The 24,051-nt window shown below is 43.3% G+C and overlaps 1 protein-coding gene across 6 annotated transcripts in view; it reads left to right on the top strand.

Moving 5' to 3' along the window:
• The window catches only part of XYLT1 (xylosyltransferase 1), a 227,521-nt gene that overhangs the window by 99,999 nt on the left and 103,471 nt on the right, over window positions 1–24,051 (top strand). For all 6 annotated transcript variants that reach the window (XM_068908101.1, XM_068908102.1, XM_068908099.1 and 3 more), the window contains one exon: window positions 16,521–17,043. In XM_068908101.1, the coding sequence (XP_068764202.1) occupies window positions 16,521–17,043 (523 nt within the window). The remainder of the gene's footprint in view (window positions 1–16,520; window positions 17,044–24,051) is intronic.

Raw genomic sequence — 24,051 nt, 5'->3', positions numbered from 1 at the left:
ACTATCACTGCTAATGAAACTGTGCTCCAGTAGTCAGAAAATTTTCAAGTGTTTCTTTTTGAAAAGAATATTGCAGTAGCAAATACACTGATGTTGCTGTAGATTAGAAAACACGCTAGTAAAAGAGAGATCTCCCATGTGTAAGAGTAAATCCTGTCCTGCACTTGAATATAAAAACGGAGCTGGAACTGTGATTCAAATTCCCGTCGGCCACGTGAGTTTACAGAGTGAAAGTGCCACTGAATTGGTGGGGTCGCTAGCAGCTTTTCACTGTGAACAGAGGACTGCCTGAGATGTCTTTGCCTTTTGCTGTGTTACAGGGCTAGGTGGGAGGTGATGAATTCTGCAAAATCAAGAAAAAAATCCATTTGATCAAAAAGAATGGCTTCTTTGAAAACCAAGAGTAGTAACTTAATTCTGCAGCTTATGGTACCCATTTAATTCCAGCTGAGTGGAAATAACACCCCCCTTCTGTATCGGTAGCAGTATATTTCCACTTGTTCTGGACCAATAGTGATGCTGTAGAATAAGATTGATCAAAATCCCAGCTTAATTTGATAAAATTTGGACAATTCCTGTTCACAGACCCAAATTTAAAGTGATCAGATTTTTAATTTGCATTATTAATACATTATAATCGACATTATTTTGCTGCCTCAGAGTAGAGAGCTATGAGGAAGATGTAAACAGAATTTCTTGATAGATAAGATCAGTTTTTCATTGCTTGATCGGATTCTCTTGCATAGTGTTAAATCTCCTCTGCAAATGAAATACTGGCTAATTTAGAATAGGAGCCTGGTCCAACAGAGCTTTAGGTGTGCAAATTAACGAGGCTGCTCCGATTGGTGCTGCTGAAGCTCCTCGCGTGATTTTCCACTTATTGTGTAGATGATGTCTGAGAGCATATCTTGTGCAGAGCTGCTAATGCTCATGGTGCACGCACACACGCACGCACACACGCACGCACGCACACACGCACGCACGCACGCTCTCCTCTGCTGCTGACTGAGCAGGTGAGCGACTTTACATCACAGCCAAGAGTTCCTGTAGAGGCTCTAGAAGAAAGTTTTGATCAAATATTTTGTGAGCACCTATTTACTCCTTTACTATTGCTGGAACAGCAGGTTGATGCCTGTGAGAAGGAGAGGAGAGTCTTGAACAAGTTGCCAGAGATGTAGGATGTTCACAGCGGATATGGAGTGGGGTTTTGGGGTAGGAGACCCAAAACAGCTCTTGGTTCATTGTAACCAAGCAGCAACTTTGGTTCTTTGAGTATTTAAAAATGGTAAATCACGGATGTGGGGAGTTAGAATGGCAAATATGTAAAACAACATATTAATATAAACGTGTGTGTGTGTGTGAGCGTTAGAAGTCATTTAACCCTCAGTTAAAAATACATCTCTGCTGTAGTGCCGTGGACTCTGTTGGGCTTACGTGGAAGAGGATTTGGGCCCTGTAACACAATAGGGTCATAACATCTCCGAATGAGGACTGGGCACGAACGCTAAAACGTGCCCTGCAGTTAGGAAGGCTCCTAGCGGAGGGGCTGTGCAGCCTTCTGGAGTCAAGGACTGCGGCAGCCTACTACTCACACTAATGTATTCTGCCATGGCACAGTCATCTCTACCTGGCCCTGGCCCTGCAAAGACATCAAACACGCTGCCAGGAAAGTGTGAATAGTCACATTGCAAACTGGGACATGGTTGCAAATTTGTTGCATGCAAGAAGTAATTGAACTATGTGGCCACCACGCGTGTAAAAGCACTCTTAGGACTTGAATTTCCCCATGCTTTCAGAATAGGCTGATAATGCTTCCTTAACATCCCTGGGGAAAAGCTCATTTTAGATCACAGGAAAAACTGCAGATAATAAATAAACATTTGGCATAGTTGCAAGGCAAGTGATTGCCCTTAGAAGGGAATATTTTTATGATGCACTAACATAATGATGGCAGTTAAGACCATGGAGTATACTGTGCCTTGAGTTTTCTACATGATATAGTCTATGAATAGTGTCTAGCTTAGTTAATATTATACTGTGCTGTTGATCCAGTTCTGTCAGTTAAGGATGTGCATATATAGGGAGATGACTGTAGCCTCAGCGTGGAGTGATTCCTTGTTTCTGACAAGTTATAAGTGTGAAGTCGTGGAAATATGACCGTCATTAAATGCAGTGTAATTACAAATTACTGTTTTGACAGCACTGTGCTTACAGCATGAGTGAAAGGCTCTTACGTGGTTAAAGAAAGTAGGGCACAATGCAGTATTGTTTGTCACTCAAACGTAGTCAGTATGCTTAACACAGTACAGAAAAAAAAATTTGGCCTGCAAAATTAATATCTGTACAAGTCAGTGGAGAACAGTTTCCTGGAAAACATTTTGATGGCTTTTCCTTAAGTGTGTGTTCTGCATTATCTTTATTGGAGCCAGTAATGACAAGTTTTTGTACTTAAGCTGCATCTTTCTTCAGCGTCAGGGATCTGTATTCTCCTAATTCTTTTAACCCAAAATCTCCCTGTGTTCTGTTCTGCTGTCAAAACTATGCTCATCTGCAGAGCTCTTAATATTCATTAAGAACAAAGAATTCAGTAATACATAATCAGTCCTTTACTGGAGAAAAGTCCCAGAGCGAGTGTTCAGGAAGGCCAAAGTGTTAGGAGCGGAGCGACGAAGGCCGGTGGCGCGAGGCGGCGAGACAGAAAGCAGGAGGCGCGCGTAGGCGCGCGGCTGAAGATGATCCGTCATGGTAAAACTGAATCATCCTCAAATTCTGTGCTTCAGCTCAGCCAGCAATGACAACTCTGAGACAGGAATAGCTCAGTAAAATTATCTTGCCTCTGTTATGCAAATGACCACAATAATATCCTCTGGCCTTTGCGGCTCTTATTTTATCAATGTAACTTAGTGAACACTGCAAGACTCTATATTTTCAAATGCTAGTCTGTATCTATGAAGAAAACTCCCTTTTGTCGTTGGTCTGGAAAGCCACCTTACCTGTGTCCAGGAGGAGGCCTTCCATGCTTAGTCTTAGTACCTGAGCCTTTGGCTTATGCAAAAAAGGCAACTGGTTAAGTCGCCTGCCAGCGTTGGTTGGCGTACAGCCGTCAGCCTGCAGGGCCCAGCGGGATGAGCTTTGCTCGCCTGCCGGCGCCCCGCCACTAGCACGCTTATTCAGGCGGTCGCCGCCAGTCGCACCGGGAACGAGGGGAAACGCGGAGGCCTTTCGTTCCTGAACGCTGTTTTTCCCCGAGAGATTGAATTATTGCGGTACTGGGCAGGTGAAAAAAGATTTGAACGGCTTTGTTTCTTTTAGTGCAGTTCATATTAATAGGCTTGGCTTCTCGTGCGTGTCATGTTGTAATTCTGATTTAACAACATCTATCAGTAGATCACTGCAGGGTCTTTAATGATTATAGTTGCTGAAGCGGATAGTATGAGACTATTAAAAAAGCTCCAATTACTTCCCATTTATTTGTGTTGTTTTTTCCCTCCGAGAAACAAAATGTAATCCTGAAGTTCATTATTATTCTTCACATTGTATTTATCTAAATAGATTTTCTACCTAATTAAGACTGAATATGTTTTTGCTAAACTGACTGTATTTTACGAAGATTTTTTTATTTGTATGTGCGAGGGTCTTTGGTTCCTACCATCCATATTCTAATTACGCTTAATTTCTATAGCTGTCAGAGATCCTCTTATGTATCTCAGCAGTTCACCGTGGGCTGCTCGAGATTGTTTAGACTTGAGCTGGAATAGGCCTGCAGATGAGTATAGTTGGCATCTAGTTAATAGCGAGTCATCAGGAAGCAATTTCAAGTCTTTACTATGGCTTTTAAAGATATAAAACTTATATTGGCTGAATTATAGATTAAAGGAATATAGAGCAAAGCAAAGGAGTTCAGTTCAAATGAGTCATGTTGTTTGTTATGGGTTGGGTGACTGAGGGGAGGGGTTAAAAGAGCAAAACAAAACACCCTTTCAGGGAGTTCAGGATTAATAAACTGGTTGGCTGATAGTGGTTATTCAGTGTGGTTATCATGTTCGTATTCTGCAGACATTCAAATGACTGAGCTTTACTCATATAAATATTTTATGTTTTATTTATTATATGCAATTATACAAATGATTTCTCTCTGGGGCACCCTTGTCAATTAATTAAGCACTACAATTTAGTAATAATTAAAAACAGAGAACATCACATTTTCCTTTCAGTATTAGAATAACCATCTGTAAGAACAAATATCTGAATATACCACTCTTGCTGGTACCCTCTTAGCTCATATCTCACTTCCAAAAAAAAAAAAAAAAAAGAAAAAAGTCATGCTCAGCAACCTCAGTCCTTCTTAAATATCTGCTGAAATACCTTGGGGCTGGCCTGAGAAGTCAACAGATTCAGGCTAATTCACCCCAAATGGAGGAGTGAATTTCAGAGACTCCCGGCTGCTGCTTGGCAGTGGAAGGAGTTTCTCCTATGAGAGCTGCCAGCTGCAGCCATGCAAACTAAGCAGGACCGTCCACGTGGACATTTGGGAAAACTGTGATTGACTAATGGGTTTTCCACCAGCTGAAAGTAGGTGAGTGACACGGTGTAAGGTATTGGCCGTGAGGATGCGACGGCGTGAGGCCAAGGCGCGGAGCCGCGTAGAGCAACGTCGCGGACACCAGCATTGCACTGTCCTGGGTGCTGAGGGCCTGAGTAAACCATACTGTCAGGATGGAAAATAACACGAGCAGTCATACACCTGGTAAAACATCACAGGGCATTAGTGCCTGTTGCTTTTGCCCTGTGCAAAACCATGGACTGCTTCAGCTGCTGCTTGAAGGCCCTAGTTGAGGACCACAAAGCAATAGACACTCTAGTAATACAAAAAAGTCGCTTGAATTACCTTTTCCTTGATAAAGTGCTGACTTCTTACTAAGATCCTTCATATCTGAACTCTTCATTGGAGTGATTATATGATCCACCTTCTCTTGAGTAGAAGCTGTAAAGAAAAAAAAACCCAGAATTTTTCTCCGCTTCCCCAGAAGCCCTGTTTTGTAGTGTCAGACTAGTCCGTCCCCACCTATTTCCTAAGTTTGCAGTGAATTCTATTAAAAGATGTGGCTACACAGAAACAAGTCTAGGAGGCTTGAAAATACTAGTAAATATTCCAAGACAGTTTCTCAAAGTGAATGGTCTTTTGAGGGGTTGTTGACCCCTGGAGCAATGGGTCTTGTCATACCAAGGGGAGTTCTCACACCTGCACTGAGGCAAAACCTGAAGTGCGCTCCAAATTCAGAGGTGGGAACCATTGAAAAAAAAATAATAATAAAAAAAGGTATATAAGCCTGCTTTTGTATTCAGTTAATGCTCATGTTACTGTTGATGAAGTTGCTTAGGAAGGACTGTTGCCAAAAACGAGGGCTGCGTGCATCAGTCTAGAGCCTGGTAATGAGATACCAAAGGTCAGCTGTAGGGAAACAGGGTCTATAACTTGGGAGCATTTACTGGTTATGAATCAAGTCCTATTACGTGGTGAATAAGGCTGACTAGTTTATGGTGTCTTCCAGGCCTTCTGTGTGATTACCGTTTTTCCTGAAAAGTTTAAATTTGCAGAAAACAACACTGTTATTTTTAAAATATGGATAAACTACGGATATGTGCTTTCACAGTCTGTCTAGTAATATTCAGCACTTTTTAATAACCAGTTGAACATTGGAAATGACTTTTAATAGAAAAGGACTGTTCATTCAGTTGATGTGTGAAGCTGGAGGAAATGTGAAAATCTGTTTCCTCTCTTGAGGGGTGCAATATTGTTTTAATTTCAGAGTAATTTAAATTAGGAAGTCGCACATTAGCAAGAAACGGAAGAATTGTTTTGCAGAGAGCATCCAGAATTTTGAAGCTCTTTTCTTTCTATTTCAAAATAGACTGTTTTTCCTTACTGCAACAATGTTAGGCATGTACAATGAAGAAAATATATAATTTCTGCCAATGATATTTTTACAATGTTGCTTGCAGTGATTGAAGATAAAATTTTGGAACACACCACTTAATTTGATTTGTAAAAAAGCAGCAAAATTTGGGAAGGAAGGGGAAAATAGTTCTTCAGGCAATCACTTTCCAGTGCAGGTGTTGCAATGCAGAGTCCCTCGTGTTGCTGCGCTTTGTCCCCTTCCATCTGGGGCAGCAGCCTCCGTTACGCTGCAGCCCTGCCTTGCAAGTCTAACACAACAGTTTTGAGCCATCAGTGCCTGTTAAGTGTTAGCACTGAATCCTGCAGGACTTGTGCTTTTCCAAGTATCAGAATCTCCCTTTGCATACAATAGATCACTTTTTCTCATACACTTTTTATATAGCAAAAAACTATATTTGATAGCATTGCGTCTTTCATCTTTACAGCTTTCAAGTTCAAATTCAATATATTTGTATTTTCACCTTTTGTATCTCCCCCTTTAATGTTAGGCATAAAGTGACTTTCTCATGTCTTAAACCAGTGACAGTTATTAAAGTACAATGTACTTATTACAGCAAAATAGAAAAACACATGAAAAAAGCCAACTACGTTAACATCTGCTCTTTTCTCCGTCTGCTCCCTTTGGCTGTGCTCCTGTCCCAACCTGCCAAAAGTACTAGTTTTCCAAGGGTCTTGTGGCATAGCAACCATTTCTTCAACCAAAGTTCACAATTTCTTGCTCGTTTTGCCCAAGTTGCAGGTGGTGTCCGCGTTCCTGCTGTTGCAAAACAGCTTCAGACAGAGGAATGTTTGTTTGCTAATCATCTGAAGCGTGTGGATGTGATGAGACGGGCAAAATTACGATGAGTGCTAGACCCAGCGTTGACTGTATCATGGCAGACTCCTACCCCAACTGGAGAGCTGTTGTAGGTTTTGTCCTACAGTGGAGGAGAAGATGCTTTCTTGTTCTTGGACCCTCATAGCAGAGGGGTGGAACTGGAGGCCAGTTCCTATGGTTTCTCTAGGAAACAGCTACTGGGGCTGGCTTTGGGGTGCTCCTTCTTTTGCCACTCTGTAGCTGCCCATGAACAGGTGGTCCAAAGAAGTTTATTTGCCAAAATTTAGTCTTTAATGTTGTGTTAACTCTCAAAGCCTCATTGCTCTCCTTGCTTTGGGTTGTCTGGTCTAGCACGCACGTATCATTTGGACAAGGTAACGAAGCTTGCTGAGATGGTGTAAAATATTTAGAGAACTGCTGAGTTAGGCTCTTGGGAAGACGACCTATGGTAGTCAGCATTTCTAGTAGGAACTCGCAAACAAATTGTTGGGCTAGACAACAAAGTCTCAACAGCTGTCATCTGTACTGACAACATGGACCAAATCATGGCAGGTGTGTTTTCCTGTGTCCAATAAATGTGTCCATTAGGAATATTGCAGAGGAAACTAAAATAAATCTCTACCGTTGCTGCTGTTCGCAGTCCGTGCTGGCCCGGCAGAGGGAGCCACGCATGCGATGCAACCTTCGCCGCGCTCATGTTGCACCTCTTCAGGGTTTTACAGAATCTGTAAGGACTGGAGGGTTACAGCTCTCAAATGCTCAAAGGTCAGAGCACACAAGGAAGGATTTAATCCAAGAGCAGCCCCTGCTTGTAGTGATGCCATCCGCTGACTTCTCTAGCAACCGGAAGGTATCGTTATTGAATAATTAACTAGCAGGAACTTGATACAGGAATCTTGCAATGGATAACTGTTCCGGAGATGGGAGCGTTTTCTTATTGGGCAGAAAAGCTCTGCACCATGAAATGAACACCTTGCAAAGATAAATGCAAGTTCTTGCTGCGTGCCTTTGTCGTTAGGATTTTCTTTAATTTTCTTTACCAAGTCTCTACAGAAGGAGCCATCTAGCAGCACTATACTTTCACAGAATTACAACAGATGATCCCAGGGCAGCCTTTAACTGCATGTGGGATGGGCTCTCCCATTTGTACTGGGAATTGTGAGACAGCACCTCAGCTGTCCGAGGTCTGCATGACCTTGCAGTCATCAGAACTTGCATCCTCCAGCTCAGAGTTGGGCCTCTGATGTTGGTATCGCTACTGATTTATATGCACATTAGATTATCTCTTTGAAAGCAGACTTGAAATGGGTCTAGGGTTGGCTTTTTGCTAATTGCAAAAATTAACATTCAGACTGCCTACTCCCGGCTGTTGGCTGTGGCACTTCTTCCATTCACAGTCTGAAATGATCTGAGCTAATTCCCAATGGCTTTATATAGCATAGTCTAGTCTTACAACTGGATGTCTTGTGGAGAACATGCTGGTTTATTGAAGTTTTGTGTTCATGACACTGGAGCCATGGTGCTCCTCTTGCTGTCTTTAGCGCACAGGCTCCAGAAGCATAACTGGAAGATTAAGTTAGAATTTGTGTTGCCTCATTTTTCTAAGTTGGGCAAACCCAAGTGCACATTCATGTTTGAACATACTTGACTTAGTTGTGAATGTGTGTGATAGGCAGGTAAAAAATGTGTGGTCACACATAGCCAGTCACTTGGAGGTGTGCAAACTCCCTGGGGTTTGGAGGCACTGGTGTGTGCTATACTGGCAAAGCCTTTGAGAGTGTTAACGGGCTCTCATTAAAATCCATTTGTCAGTAGAGGTAGCCATAGAGTTCTTCCCAGTTCCATATATTTGTGCCATAAGTGGCAGCTGCTGTTTGCCTTTGTCATAGATTTCAGCATCGATTTATTCCACGGTCTTCTCAATGGACCTCAAAGGTTCTGCATCACTGTCCCCACAGAAACCCAGGCTTTCTCTCTGACATAGCCAGGACTTTGAATTTAACCAAGTTTACAACACTTGTGCCTCAGACTTACTATAGAAATAGTGGCTAATATGCTTATACTATATATCTGTCATACATCTTACGTGATAGCTTTTTTAATAAAGCACACTGCTGAAGATGGAGACGGAGAATTAAAAGTCATGCATTCAGCAACAAGCAGAATTTGGAGCTGAATTTACTCTTCCGTTATGTGCAACAGCTCTGAGTTTAAAATGCTGTTTTTTTATTGATGTTATATTGTTATTTTTAGCATCAATGGAAATCAGGATGTAATTGGCAATGATCTCATGCACACTCCTGGGGACAGAATGTTCTTTCCCAGTTTGGGAGTATTTTGCTATTTACTCGCTATTGCTGAATTGCCATACACACATGCATGGAAGAGGCCCCACAGCCATGAAAACTGGCCCGGCAGGGTTCTTGCCATGGAGGACTTGGCTGTTAACCTCTCTGTGTATCTTTTGGGGACCAGTTAAAATGAGGAAAGAAAATACCTGTTTGTGGAAATCCTTCTTTTAGGCCTATGTTCAGAGATGGACATCCACGTTGTGTCAGACCTTAGCTTTGAAGTTTAGTGCTGCATTTGCTACTGGGAAGTGATAAAAGCTCTCCAAAAGTTTCCTTATAAAGGCTATAAACAGAATTTACTTTTAAAATATAGAAAAAATACTTTGACCTTATTCTGCTCTTTTCTGCAAAAGTGGAAAGGCTTTCGCTGGCCGTGGGAGCAGGAGTGGGTCTTTTCTCTGCAGAGCTATGGACGCTGCAATTTTAGCTGTTCAATTTAGCTGCTTTGTCCCTGGAAGGAAGCAATGTCATTCCAGCCTTGCAGGAGGAGAACATCTAGGATCACACAGCAGGGACGTTTGGCCAGAAACGTAATGGAGCCACACGTCCAGTGTAGAGGCTGTTGGGTGGCATGTCTGGTGTTCAAGACCGGTAATAATGAGTAATTTTTATAGGGTAGCCCTCTGAAATGAGTGGGCTTTGGATAGAGCCTCTTCAGATTTTCACGGTGACTTCTTTGTGCATTCTATGAATGAGGTTAGGACTGTACAACACAGTACCAGGGTTAGTTGTGGGTGTTGAAAATACTGCTTTAATCTTCAACTCTAGATAAATGCAGGCTATATTAATAGGTTTTCTGCTTCTAATTTCTCTTCAGATTTCTGGTATAATTTTCAAATTTTTCATTGTATTTAATGTAGCTTGCAAGAGTAGAGATAAGAAGGTAGTGCTGACAGCTGGACAAAAGTTGAGAAAGATGACTTGCTCAATAGTGTGCCCATGGACATACATCCATGGTACTATCAGAGTGGGAAATTGTGGGATCAGGACGGTGGCTCTCTGGGATGACTTTTTGTCCTGACTTCAAAGTCTTAAAGAGGTCCCTGGCACATAAAGTTAGCAATTAACCCAGCACTGTAAAAACCGCAGAGCAAATGAAATCTATCTCCATACAGCCAACTTAAGGCCACATATGCTGCTGTTGTTTGTACCTGTGGACTTTACAAATGAGCACAATTTATCATTAGCAGATGCTAGTGCTCTCATCCTGAGTGCTGAGCTTAATTTCTCCTGTATTGCAAATTGTTTAAGTTCTGCTGTCATATATGGCTCCTATCTTGAAATCATTATGCAGTCAAAATAACTCTTGACTTTAGTGAAAGTTGGCGAGAAGCAGAAATGCAGGATTATTTATTCCAGGTGAGTGGAAGAGTCTGGCGGTGTGGCATTTACCACTCGCCTCTGACAGAGGGATGGGATCACTGGACTCCTGCGAGGCTGGAATTTGACTATCTGTCCAACTTAGTATTTGTTGGACGCCCTTTTATTTTTCAATGTATACGTATAGCTTTGGCTTGGTACAGTTGTGCTGCAGAGCTGTGCTTTATTTTTAGTCCTCGCTCCTCCAAAGCAGACATCTCTATGGACATTTAATGTCCTCCACGGTAATGAGCTTGTGTGGTGTTCCCTATCCCTCCTGGCAGTGAGGAGTTAATGCAGAGCTTAGTTTCATATCAGTCTTTTGAAGCATTTCAGATACGTTTGTCTTTTCCAATTCCAGAACATAGCCTGGAAAAGCATTTCCCGGAGGGGGAAAGCACTTGAAGGGGGAAAGTAGTTAAGAGGGGAAACATACACCAGGAAAGCTTTTGTTGACTTTGCTTTTTTCTCTTGAGGTTTCATCACAGCTTTCTGCGAGGATCTGAGAGCGTGAATAGGTTAAGCACAGGGGAACACAAGGCTTAAAAGCTCCCAGCTGGGAGCTGCGTCGGGCGCAGTGGCTTCGCCCGGCCGCCAGCCCCGGCTGCATCCGCGTGGGTTGTGGTACAGGGAGCAGCCGCCCCGACTGAGCCCGCGTAGGAGGGTTGACAGAGAAACAGACCCCACGGTGTCTTTCCCAGCGCCACCCAGGCTTCCCAAACCCCAGCAAGGTTTGGATGGGGTGGGAGGTAAAGCCTGGAGCAGCGCTGGGCTTTCCCCAGGACAGTGCCGTGCTTGTAAGTGTTGGTTTAGGGCAAATTCTAATTTGCAGGGGAAAAAATTATTGCAAAGACAAAAAACAGTGAAAATCTTCTCTCTCCTGTTTTCTCCTTTATCATCATGCCATTTGCTGTAGAGATTAGATTCCTTTTTAATGTAAAATGTTAGGAGGGTTGAGGATTTTTTTTTTAACTTAAAATCATTTAGCAAGAGTCAGACAGTGAGAGGGAACGTTGCCAAGATATACAGAAATATCCTATTGCAGCATTGCCTTTAGAGACCTTGGAAAGACTTTAATGAAAAAGACAGATTTTTTCGCATCGTTGCATCTAGGTATTTTGGCCCTAAGTATTGCATGATGGAATGTTCCAATTACAGACAAAAAGTGCTTTAAACTATATTAAAGATGAAACCTAACCATGGGGATGCTTTGGATTACTGCAAAGTGGTCTCCCAGTAGCACTCCTGCACGCTGCTGTTGTGGAAATGGCAGCAAAAAAAATGTTCTCGTTTGCTCTTCCATGTCCTCCTTCATATTTCACATGCTTAAATTGTTAAAGTTTAAGGACTACATGTAGAGAATAAATCAGGCTGTGTGGGGGACATAGCGTTTATTTTACTGGAATTGAGAGCATCTTGGTTGCCTCTTGTATTTTGGTGTCATATGATCAGGGGAGGAAACAAAAATAATATTTAATTGTTGTCACATTTATCCGTGGTGCCACGGCAGATATCTCTCTGTGCTCCTGCCTGTGTTAGAAGGCTGGCTAGCACTTATTGCCAGTAAAAAAGTGAACAGTATGTAGGTGCTCACATGTAATCACAGAGGGTTCAGTCTGATCCTGCTCAATCTGTGCAATTTATGTGTGTGTATATATATTTGTATTTTATGTGTGTGTATATATATATATATATATATACACACACACACACATATATATATGGAACTGTGAATATGCTATTCATTAAACTCATCTCAAAAAGGCAGAATGCATTTGCAGTCATCCTTACTCCTTACGGAGTGTGCTCCTCTTGTCTACGTGGCTGCATGTACTAGACGCAGCTAGACTTGCCCTCCGCTGGTAGTTCCAATCCAAGACTGGACTCCATGGAAAATTCTTGTTTGGTCTGGAAATAGTAAATGTCATTTCCTGAAATGGGCTTGGGGTTTATTGATTCCCTTCCCACCACCGTGCAGTCCGTATCACAGAACTGCTCTTGCTATTCGTTTGTTTGAATTTGCTTTACCTATGCCCATAGTTGAGCTAGAGCAAAGGACATTTTGTATTTAATTATTTGAGGAGGGGAAAAAAGGGAACTCCAGCAACAGCTGAGAGGAAATGTAACAGCAGGACAATTAGAGTCGCGGAGGCGCTGCGCATATACAAATCCAAGATCATCATACAAAGTACATTAAAATAAAGCAAGTCAAAATGTACAACTGGCAGAACTAAGCTAAGATTTTGGAGTTGTTTGAGAACAGAGGAAACCTGCCAACTAGCAAACGTAGGAAATAAGTGCCTATTACTCAGAGTAGCGACACCTTGATACAGATGTTTTCTCTGTTTACAGATAAACTTTACCTTTGTCTTGCTCTTGGTGTGGTTTGCTCCTGGGCTTGGGGGAGGTGGCAGCTTGGGGAGGGAGGTCTTTTCTTCTTTCTGTGAGCGTATAGTGGAGATACCAGCTAAGCAAAGGGAGCTGAGCTGTGAAAAGAATGAATTTTGTTTTGGTTTGGTCGTAAACAGAACCGAGGGCTGTCTTGAAACTGACTCTCTTGTTTTGTTTGCTCCCTCACTGAAATGAAAAATGCCAATTTTTTCTCCTTTAAAAAGACAAAAAATGAATTTGATTTCATGTGCACTTTCCACCATGAAAAATTAGGAAGATACTTTTTTTTAGAAGACGTGGTTCCTCCAAAATCAAACTATTTGGTTTGAAAAATGTTTGAAATTTTTGAGAAAAAGGCTCTACACGCGCCTCTGTGCCGGATAGCTGCAGCTGCTGGCTGGCTGCGAATATTCATGGAGAGACAATCACTGTAGTACTCACAGAGCCGCATCTTCTAATGAATAAACTAGTCAAAGATTTCTCATTGCTAAGCTGCAGAGGTCAAAGTGATGCTGCCTCCCTGCATGACCTTGCGTAAGTCATTATCGCAGTCTCTTTGGTCTGTGAAATATGACTACTAAGGTAGTCACAGAAGAGGTGTGAGAAACAATTAGCTAGTGTTTGTAAAATGTTTTCAATATGAAATACGATTCATAGGTGCTGAGGATTGCTGCTATCGCTCATCGTTAGGGGATGCCATCGTTTGACAAGCTCTGATTTTGGTTATTGGAAGTATTCGTGAGTGGACAGAAAACAAAAAAGATCCACAAAAAGTCTGTCAGTACTTATAACTAACTCAGGTGTTTTGATAACAATTCCCCATTGTCTTCATCAGCTGCTGGTCACTTTAATAAATGTTAATATTGTCCCTTCCCTAGGTCTAAAAAATTTGTCCCCTGCTAGGCTGAGGACTAGCTCCGATGGTAGAGGGAAGCCGGCTCCGCCTTGCCGATGGCAGGCCGTCAGGCCGGGCCCATCTCGTTCTTCATTACACATGTCCCTGCCTCGCACTCTGTTCCCATCTTTCACAATGTTCCTAGAGCGCATTGGGTGGTTCTCTGCTGTTTCTAGGACCGCTGGGATATTCCTTCTTTTTATTTTCTGCCTCTTTCCTGTTAATATGTTCATTCAATTTGTTAATCACCTTGCTGGCGAGGAGAGGTTTTCAAAGAAACGACGTGTAGGCAGGTCTCCCTAGCGTTTGAGAGAAGTCCAATGCTTTACTATTCTGATGCTTTCTGAAAACTAATTCTGCCCTTTCATTTGTGATTTCTTTCATGTCTGTCCAATGCCCATGAGAGTTTGATCAGCTCATGCTGATCAGCAAAAATTTATTCAAGGTAACCGCCTGGCTGGAAGTACTAATGAAGGGCACGGTTCAGCATAACCCGACTGAAGTCTCTGCTGCTGCTGGAGGAGGACGTGCTGCCCTCCTCCCCCTGCGCTCTCCCAGACCTCCTGTTTCCTGGGACTGGTGTTTCTGCAGCCACGCAGTTGCCTTGGCCAGAGTGCCCCCAGCACAAAGCGTGTCTTTCACAGAATCACAGACTGGTTGGCAGGGTCCTCTGGAAATCATCTAGTCCAACCCCCCCTGCTCAAGCAGGGTCACCTAGAGCAGATTGCCCAGAGCACGTTCGTCGGCTTTTGAATATCTCTAAGGATACAACGTTTGTCTGCCCTGCACGCTCCAGCTATGGCAGCCCTCGGTCACAAATTTGGGGTGATTTCAATGCTTCTTGGGGCAGGGAACATTTGATTGTAAGATGAAACTTCTGCTTTTTTGTGGGTTCTTTACAGAAGTGCCATGGGGCTCTTCGCTGGCACCAGTGGAGCCGTGAGGAGTTCAGTGTTTCTGTTGCGCAGCAGATCTAACATGAGCAGAAGGACCCATGTGTGAGTGTGGTTATTGTCTGCTGCCCACCAGGCTTGTTAATCTCCTGAGAAGGGCTGTGCGAATGTTGCAATAAATAATTGGGAGGAAGAAGGGAAACTGCCGGTGTGAAGGGAAAACATCATATATTTACTGAATTTTGTTTCTGAAAAGTAGCCTCTGAGGGCTTGGTAGATATTATGATCAGCAAGTGCAGTCAGTAAGAAATATCCGAGTAAGGATGGTAAATGTTGTTAGCTGGCTGGCAGGCATATTAATGTGGAAAAATCAAAACGTAGTACTCAGGCCTAAACTGGTTTCTGAAAGGGTCGGGAGACCCCACTGTACGGTTGTCCAGGCCCATTGCGTCTCTCTCGCCCCTTTGGCTCTGAATCATCAGGTATCGGCCAGGGCTGGAGGCCAGACCCCGGACGGGACAGACAAACGGCCTGGCCTGGCCTGACAGAGCTTTTGTCCCTCTGTCTGCAGAAACTCAGCACACAAAAGCAGACCGTGGGGGCATTCGGATAAATCACGTAAATGTGTCTCTTTTACAGGCACAGCGGTTCTTTCTGAGTTTAATAAATGTATCTTGGAGATGATTCAGTTCTTGAGAGAAAGGTAGTAGAAGAGCAGCAGGCCAGAGCCGACTTTCGCCCCAGGAGCCGGGGAGGGCCCAGCTGGGGGGGGACCCAGAACCTGCTCCCTCAGCAGCCACGAGCATGAACTGGGTTTGTTGGGTGACCCTGGCACTGAAGCTTATACCAGGCGCAGATCGATAGAAAAGGCACTTGCTGACTCCAGTGTCTTGACCGTTTGGACCCATTTTACCTTCTCCAGCGATCACTGCTGCACTGAGACAGGGCCCATTGTAACAGGTGGAGGGTGGTGAAATTATGACACAAAGCGTTATTTGTGGCAGACATTTTAGGTCTCTTCCCTTTTTTTGGTATATTTAAAATGTTACAACTGTTATGACCTGCGTATTTATCGAAGCACGCGCAGCATGGGGAAGGGGAAGGGGGTGGCAGAGCACTGGCTGCCGGAGCTTGGCCTGGACCTTCCTAAGCTCCTGGGGAGCGCGAGCATCCGTGGCTGCACTTGCCCTCATGCGGCTCGCTGGGCATTTCTACACCCCGATTGCTCGCTGCCTGCGTTGCTGCAATGGTTCAGCCGCAGGCAGATGCATCTCTAAACTTGTATTATCTTATAAACGTGAAGATAAAAAATCCAAAATAGCAAGAGTTCAATTTGTAGCTATTTTACTTCACTGAAAGAAAACTTAGCCTGTAAAGTCCAGTGGTGCTTTTTATATAGGAATGGGGCAGCTTTTGGAGAACTTACTTAGGAACACCAAACTTTTCCACGCCTTGCATTAATAATAGAAATATTGAAGAACCTGGTGTTGCTGCATTGAAATCAGTGTCAGTTTTGCCATTAATTTCAATGCTGTCAGGGTAAACTCTCCAGTTAATAATTACTCACAAACCTGAGTAAAACTTCCCTATTCAGCTCTGTGTGAGAGCTGGATCTGAGAACGAGTGTCAAACCCAGCATCGTTGATGGAGGGGGTTGCATGGGGTGGTTGCCTGCACTGACTCTGGCAGCTTAGAAGGCCTTTTCCAGCCCCAGCTTCCTCTTATGAACCCTAATGTGTGTTTTCTGAATACCTTGGATTGTAGTTGATTTATGTTTTCATGTAAGAAATACTTGTAATGCGTGGGATATGACTACTTTTAGTAAGATGAATATAATTTTTTTCCCCATTTGTAGGACGGCTATTTTTCCCACCGACCGAAAGAGAAAATGCGAACAGACAGCAATAATGAAAATTCAGTCCCCAAGGACTTTGAAAATATTGATAACAGTAACTTTGCTCCCAGGACTCAGAGGCAAAAACACCAGTCTGAGCTGGTGAAAAAACCCATTAGCAAGCAGAAGGAGCACTTGAGAAAGAAACTGGAAGAGGAAAAGGTGAAAGAGAACTCACTATTGGGGAAGAACTCAAATGAAGTGGTGCAATTCAGTGATCATCCTGGAAAAAACAGTAGCAACAACAATCTGAAGGAGATTCACAGGTCTCCCAGACAGCATCATTTCAAAAAAAATGGAAACAGCTCCCCTGAACTGAGATATGACCAACCACCAAGGTGCGAGATAACTGGCAAAGAGGCAATCTCAGCCATGTCCCGGTCTAAGTCTAAGCAGTGTCGACAGGAGATTGCAGAGATATATTGTCAGCACAAGCATGGGAAGCTGATGCCGGAAAAGGTGACACGTTTCTGTGCCCTGGAGGGTAAGTTGCTAGATGCTGAAGAAGAAACGATGTACTGTCTTGGGAGAAGGATTGTATATAATTGTAATAGTCTCCTGATGACAAAAATTAACTGTATTGCAGGAATTTATAATGTATTTTTCTAGTCTGTGAAAACCGGGTCACGTCTGAAAGTGTTTTAAAAGGGGATTATGGGGGTATCACAGGATCCTTGGTAGAGTCCTACTGAACGTTCTTCACGCTTTTCTTCCAATAGGTTTTTATTGCATGACTTTATCTAGCTGTTCTGCTGCTGCTTCTATTTCTTTTAGACAGCAGTGGCAGTTCTTAATCTACAGACACAGAGAAGCGTAATACAGGTGCATATCCTGTTATTCCATGCGGGAGTTTGATGCTTTTTGGGGTGAAGAAACAGCCACAGTGAATTTTGGTGCCTTCTGCTAACCAATAAATGAGTAACATTGCTGTTCTCCATATGGCCATTTCTTATGTTTCTACAGCATCTGGCGCAATGTAGTTGTAGCTAATAATCAGGGCCACTAAGTGTTTTGACAACAGAGATGATTTTCAGAAGTATATAACACTTTTTTTTTCTAAAAGCATGAAAAAAATCCAGTTTTGTGGCTCACTTCTGGTTTTAATGTTCCTCAATCAGCAAAAGTAATTTCCAAAATTACAATTGTAGAGAGTCAGTTCCCACTCATAGCCTAAGCCAAGCTTTGATTTGTTGCTTTTGGTTTCTCTGTGCCGTCCGATACGTGAGGTACCTCACAGTCGTGCTTTTGGTTTGCATCTGTGTGATGATGTTACGTCAGGAAGAGTGCTTCATATGCCACATTTAGTTGTAAGCTTCCCCTATAGTAAAGTGCTTTTTCTTTTAACCATTGTTCAATTGATCAAAGTAGGCATTGATCAAGAAGCAGGTTTATCTGCAGGAGTACTCGTTTGTACGGCAGTTCTCTGCCCAGCGCTTCAGCCCACATGTGTAAGGAAGCGTTTGTGTTGTCTTTGCTGGATGTGCAGAGGGGCTTTTACAAACCGAAGAGGACAGATCCTATGCTGAGATGGTGCAATAAAGAGGTGAGCCACGGGGATTAGGGAATGTTTAGCTTCTTTCATTAGGAATATTTAGTTGCATCCTGGAACCCTCATGGTCTGCCTGTTTATTGCACTGCCTCAAAGCAGCGGTCACTATTGAATGGATCCAGTGTGGGACCGAGAGAAGAGGAAGATCCGTGTTACTCTTGCCTAAATTAGAAGGCTGAACTCCATAGAGAGTCGATGGAAAAAGGAAGGTGCTCAGAGGTTGCTTCCGAACAAGAGCATCCCTCTCTGACAAGAGGCTTGGGCTTTTAATTTAGAGGCTGTGTATTACCATGGCGAGTGGTGTGAGCAGCCCATTTCTCACCCTCGTGCATCTGTGACTTTGTTTTTCTATTGTGTCTCTTTTGGTGATTTTCTTCCTTTCTTATGATGATAATACTCAAAGTCATTAAATGAGGTGGCCCAAAATTGGAAATCAAAGAATTAACAGGGCAGGTAGACGGTTTGGGGCTCTGTGGAAGCAGAGAGAAGGCAGAACAAGTCAAAGGGAAGACAAAAACAGAGCAGCAGAGACGAAATCGGACATCAGTGATAGGCTGAACATCGTTAGTACCCTCTGGTGCTCCTGAGACTCCATTGGGGTGCCATGGGTGAAAGCCACTTTTACAAGCCATAGCCTGGGTATCCTCCCCTCTTCTTTAACGGCAGGAAATTCAGTTCTGGTCCTGTGAGAAAGTTGATGCAGATGCGGTCCGACGCTGTGTAGGACCAAGGACATGTCTTAATGTCATCAATGCTAGATACCTTATGTAGGGTAAACGAATCATGTATACACGTATGCAAGCGATATCCTGGAGAGAGCTGAAAGATGTGTTGTCGTTTGTGTGGGCACACATTTCAGCTGTGTGCAATTTTGCACACACCTAAGATTTTATCACCTGCCCGGTAATCTCTCTCTCCAGGTGACTTTCCAGTAAAATCAGTGGTTTTAAACAACTACCATGCTTAACAACAGACTTTTCTCAATAATTATTTCTCACTTCTTATTTTAAACAGAGACTTGCTCTCATATGCCCTGCAGTCAGGATAGCATGTAGTCTTAGAACTAAGAAAATCTTCTCTTTATAGAAGTGTCACCTTTTAACACTTAAAGCATCCCAGCATGTGTTTAAATTGCATAATGGTTAAAAGAAAAAAAAATCCTTTATGATACAATATAGTAAAAGGCCCAGGAAAACTGCGAGCTACCAACATGACTACAGAAATGCAGAAGTTGTCTGACATGGTTTTATTTTAAAATACATGTGAATTTAGTAGCAACTGATGAATTATCGACATCCACCATATAAAAATATTAAGCATAAAAAGTCTATTGCTACAAGTTTTCAGATTAGCAGAGCCGCTCCTGGAGTTTCGTTTAGATTTTTATTTTAGGCAGTGATGCTTGTTTAAAAAGAATAATTTGGGAATATCTTAACCTAACCAGATGGATCCTTGTGGATAATGTTGACTTTTCTTTGCCTCAAGGTTAATTCCTCCTACCCGTGCTGACAGCTAAAGTTAATTTGTTCAGCAGCCAGATTTTCCTGGCGGGAAAATCCTGTGCACCCTGTGCTAGATACAGGCTTGCTCTAGAGCAGATCTGGGAGTTTTGCTCTGGGGAAGTGGTAAAGCAGCAGCCTGTGGACTGACACGGGAGTGGCTTACGCAGGAGGTGCCCATGCACAAGCATATTGGGATGTCCAAGCTCCCAAGGAGATCTGGGCTCTGAAGTCACCTTCTGTGACTTTGTGTGCGTACAGGGCTATGTAGGACACAGACATGTAGGAACCACAAAAGTGAAGGTGTTCAGTAGGTTTCAGTACATTCTGCGTGACTGGTCCTAGTTCAGCTGTTAATCTTTCTTCATTTTTAGATATAATTTGGTAGCTCCCTTATATTATACAGCCCCGTTTAAGATATGTAGCCTCAGTTTAACTGTGCCATGGTCTGGGATAGCACTGGGTTGCCTCCTGCTCATCGCAGAACGCATGTACTGATGGTGCTCCATCCCTCGCCAAAGATGTCTTCATCAAGTCCAGGTGTCTCTTAAAGGAGTTAAGCTTAATCAGCAAGTGTTTGAAGTACTGACTCTCAGCTTTTGGGAGGAAAGACACCTCATTGGCAGGATTGCTGGTTAGGGGGAGGGTCTGTATAGACTTCTGACCAATTTATGCATCAAGAATGCTGTGTGTTTGTCAGCAAAAGTCAGCCATCCAGGGGCTCTGAGTGCAAGTGTTTAGCATGCAAGTGCTATTCCTTTCAGTTTGATTTGAAAAAAGGTTTCCTGTTTGTTTTCAGCAGAGCTGTGAAGTTTAAATATTTATGCATTGGAGAAGCACATTCATCCATTATCCCAGTGTATAAACATGTCCCCAGTGCCATGGTTTCCATTGAGATGTCATCCAGCATTTAATCCCCTTGGATCCAGTCTTCGCTTTTCAAAGCCACGAAGTTGCTAAGTGTAGCCATCAATCATGGACATGACTCCTTCCAGCTGGATTGTCATAAATGTTAAGTGATACATTCATTTGAGTGGTTGTCAACAGGAACAGGATCTTATGAGTTCTTTCTTTTTAAGTATTTTATTATTTCCAAAGGGAAGAGGCAAAGAAAGTAACTGTCTTCAGAGTATAAAACAAAGGATTGTTAAAACCAACAGTACCATGTTTGCTACCTGTCTGAAATGAAGGCATTGTTTCTATGAGAACGGGAGTAGACAGGCTGCAGTCCCCTAAGGATGCTGCAGAGAGTAAGCACCGCTGAAGCTGAAAATAGGACATGGGAGCTTACCAGGTACGTGAGTTGCAAAGCATGTGTGAGCCGGCCTTGAAGACAGGGCACCAACACTGGTTGGTATTGAGGGCTTTAGGGGCAGTCTTTCTTACTCAAAGTCATGGCTGAGGTCAGGGCAACAGGCAGCTTCCAAGTCATTCTGGACTTTGAAGAGAGTATTTGGGATTTATAGGAGTGTATTTTGAGGGGATTTTTTAAGAGTAAGAATGCAGTGAATGAAGGCAAGGGGAAGAAGGAGGTTCAGGGCAAGATTAGATGAGGAAAGGGCAAATCCAGTACGGCACAGGTCGTTTTGAGGAGGCCATCCTAAATGTTCAGTTCTCTTCAGGGTAAGTGGCATGTGGTTGTGAGTGGAACAAAGCAGTAGACCTTGCTGAGGCTGTCTCCTATCTGGTCCCATATAGGCCACAGGCTACTTCCCTTGGTGTGCCAGAGATGCACTTCTGCTCACCAAAGCTGTTGGTGGGCTTGGACCAGCTGTCTCCTTTCTCTTCCTTGGTCACCTCTGTACGTGGCCCTCCTCTAGGTCAGGTGTTCTGGAAAGCAGCAGATATTTAAATGCAAATTATTGGCTCTAAAAGAAATTTCACTCTGTACTGAGATGAACTCTCCTCTGTGACAAGGCACAACTGATCTGACCTGTGCTACACTACCCTCCGCCCCTGCCCCGAACATCCCGTATAAGCATGGGAAGAGTACATTTAGGATGGTCACCATCACTCTGACTACTGAGATCACTGCTCAGCTTGTTGGTCTAGACAGTATGCTGTCACTTATGCGACTCCACATAGGCACATGCATGTTAAAGTTGTGTCTTTCACTTGCAGATTCTCCTTCTGCAAAGAAGGATGTGCAGCTTCTGACCCAGTGGCTGCGTTCAGCCCCTGCATTCCCAGGTTTTCATTCCCGTGTGGATCGGGGCAGTTGGCAGTTCGAAGTCTCTTGACCTGAAAGTTTGCCGGATGCGCAGCCCGGCTCCTCCTTAGTCACTGGCACCAGGCCCGTGAGTCATCCCAGGCATGCTGCCAAATGGTATCTAAATCACTCACACTCTGGACCGACTTCTCCGGGCTGCCATATCCCCCAGGAAGGCTCTGGTCTAATCCTTATCATTAATTACCAAACTGGGTTTATGCTTGACCCAGATCTGTGGCCCTGGAGACACCAAAATATAACAGTTTTTTTGAGGACTCTTCTAACACGTAGTTGTGCCTGAAGAAAACCACACAGAAAAGCAGAGAGCCTCAAGTGAACCTGATTTATTTTGCTTTGGCTCTTCTGTTGTCTTGTCTTTATTTATAAATCAAACAGGTTTTCTACTACCTTCATCCCTATGGGATAAACTCAGCTCATAAATAAAGTAGAAAAATAATCAAGCTACGCTGCTTACATGTCATTCATCAGCACTGAAAGAGCTCCTTGCAGATTAGACTGCTTTCTCCCTGGTTTCTTACTGATGGTGATGCTGCGCTGTCACACCAGAGCAAGAGATTTGAGTCTCCCGTAGGCTGCTGAGGAGAGCATGTTCCAGTTTGTTTTAGAAAGCACAGCCGCCTTTTGGTTTTCAAACTGAGAGAAAAGGGCTCTAGAGCTCTGTTTACTGAATAATACACACGGGTAATAGCAATCTGTGTGTCTGTAATGTTTGTATCTGAGTACTTCAAAGCACTCAACAGAAAGAGGTATGATGTGCAGGAAGAGAGAGGATAAGCCAAATACTTCTGGGCTGGAGCAGAGCAGTGCCTCAAAGCGTGGAAATGAGACAATCCTCTAAATAGTTTTAAAATAATGGGAGCTGTAGCGAAGCAAATACAGAATGTCACCCTCTGAATATGTGTGTGTGTGACTCTTATGAACGCGGTGACAAATAAATCTATGGCTTTGTTTAGCTTTCACAATTTTGACAGTGCACTCCTGGTTTCATTGGATTTGCTCTAAATGCTGAAGATATTGGACCTGTAATTTGTCTTTTCTTCCTGGTTTCAGGATTTCTGCTTACATTGACTGCGTCTTCTCTTCTATACCTTTAATCTGTTAGCCAGGGTGACAAAAGGGCTGTGGTGAGCTATGTATACTCTGCCTAAGAAGCATGTAGGAGCCGTTGCACATGCAGACGAGACGTTTTAATTTGCTGCACCACATGACTCTGGTTGCAGTAAATTTACTGTGAGTAGACTAATTGCAAAATAACCCTAATTGAATAGTTATCAATGAACAACACCCTGTGTAACAAAACCATGTACAATTAGTAGCGTTTAAGCTGTGCATTGTTGTTCTGTAGAATGCTAAGATGTAATTACACCATGTACCGTGTCTGTTCTGGAAACTCTGTTTCCAGCACTTTTTTCTTTCTAAAGTGCACTTCTTTCTTTCTGAAAAACAGTTTCTAGTTACATTTTAGGCTAAATGAGTTTATGAAATAGTCTGAATCTCCTCTCCCCGTACGTGTGTGTGATGGAGAACCAATTTAGTAAAATTAGTGAAGCTGTGGCACTGTAAAGAGAAAAATGAGATCCCAGGAAAAATGTGTGGTGCTAGTGATTCTCAGAATAGCTTTTATTTTAGCCACATATGCAAATTTTGACAGTTAAAATATGATTGAGTAAAGAAAAGATGACTTTATTGTTTGGACTGAAGATAGGTCCTCTACGTCATCGCGTGGATGGGACCTGGAGGTTTATCTTTGTGTTGAAAACCCATGCAGATACTGGGAGCCATGGTGCACACGAACTCCCTTTGCCTGACGGATTTGCAGGCGGAGACGTTGTGCGACGGGGCCGCCTGTGTTTCTGCTGGGCACCTGGCGCTCACCGCTCGTTTGAAGGGAGCGACGATGCTGCCAAACCACCTCACCCTGCTCACAGCTGAAATGTTCCCAGGGAAGAGGGCCCAATAAATGAATTACCCTCAGAAACTAGATCAGCCAGCAGGTCAGAAACTGGACATCTTTTTTCATGGAAGGAAGATCTGCATACATCCTGCAAGGAGAAGGGAGCTGGCATTGCCAGAAATGTCCTTGTAGCATCCCGAAATGGGGCAGGATTGTTTTGCCATCTTCCTGTACCCGTCGCCAGAGAGGCAGCCGCAGCGTTTCGAGGAGAGGAGATGTGCGCTTGTGGCAGTGTAGGGGGGAAGGATTCTTCCCACGAA

The sequence above is a fragment of the Struthio camelus genome, chromosome 15 (genome assembly GCF_040807025.1).
Source record: "Struthio camelus isolate bStrCam1 chromosome 15, bStrCam1.hap1, whole genome shotgun sequence".
Lineage (NCBI taxonomy): Eukaryota > Metazoa > Chordata > Aves > Struthioniformes > Struthionidae > Struthio > Struthio camelus.
Note: the sequence above shows the minus strand (reverse complement) of the source record. Positions and strands in the feature narration are given on the sequence as shown.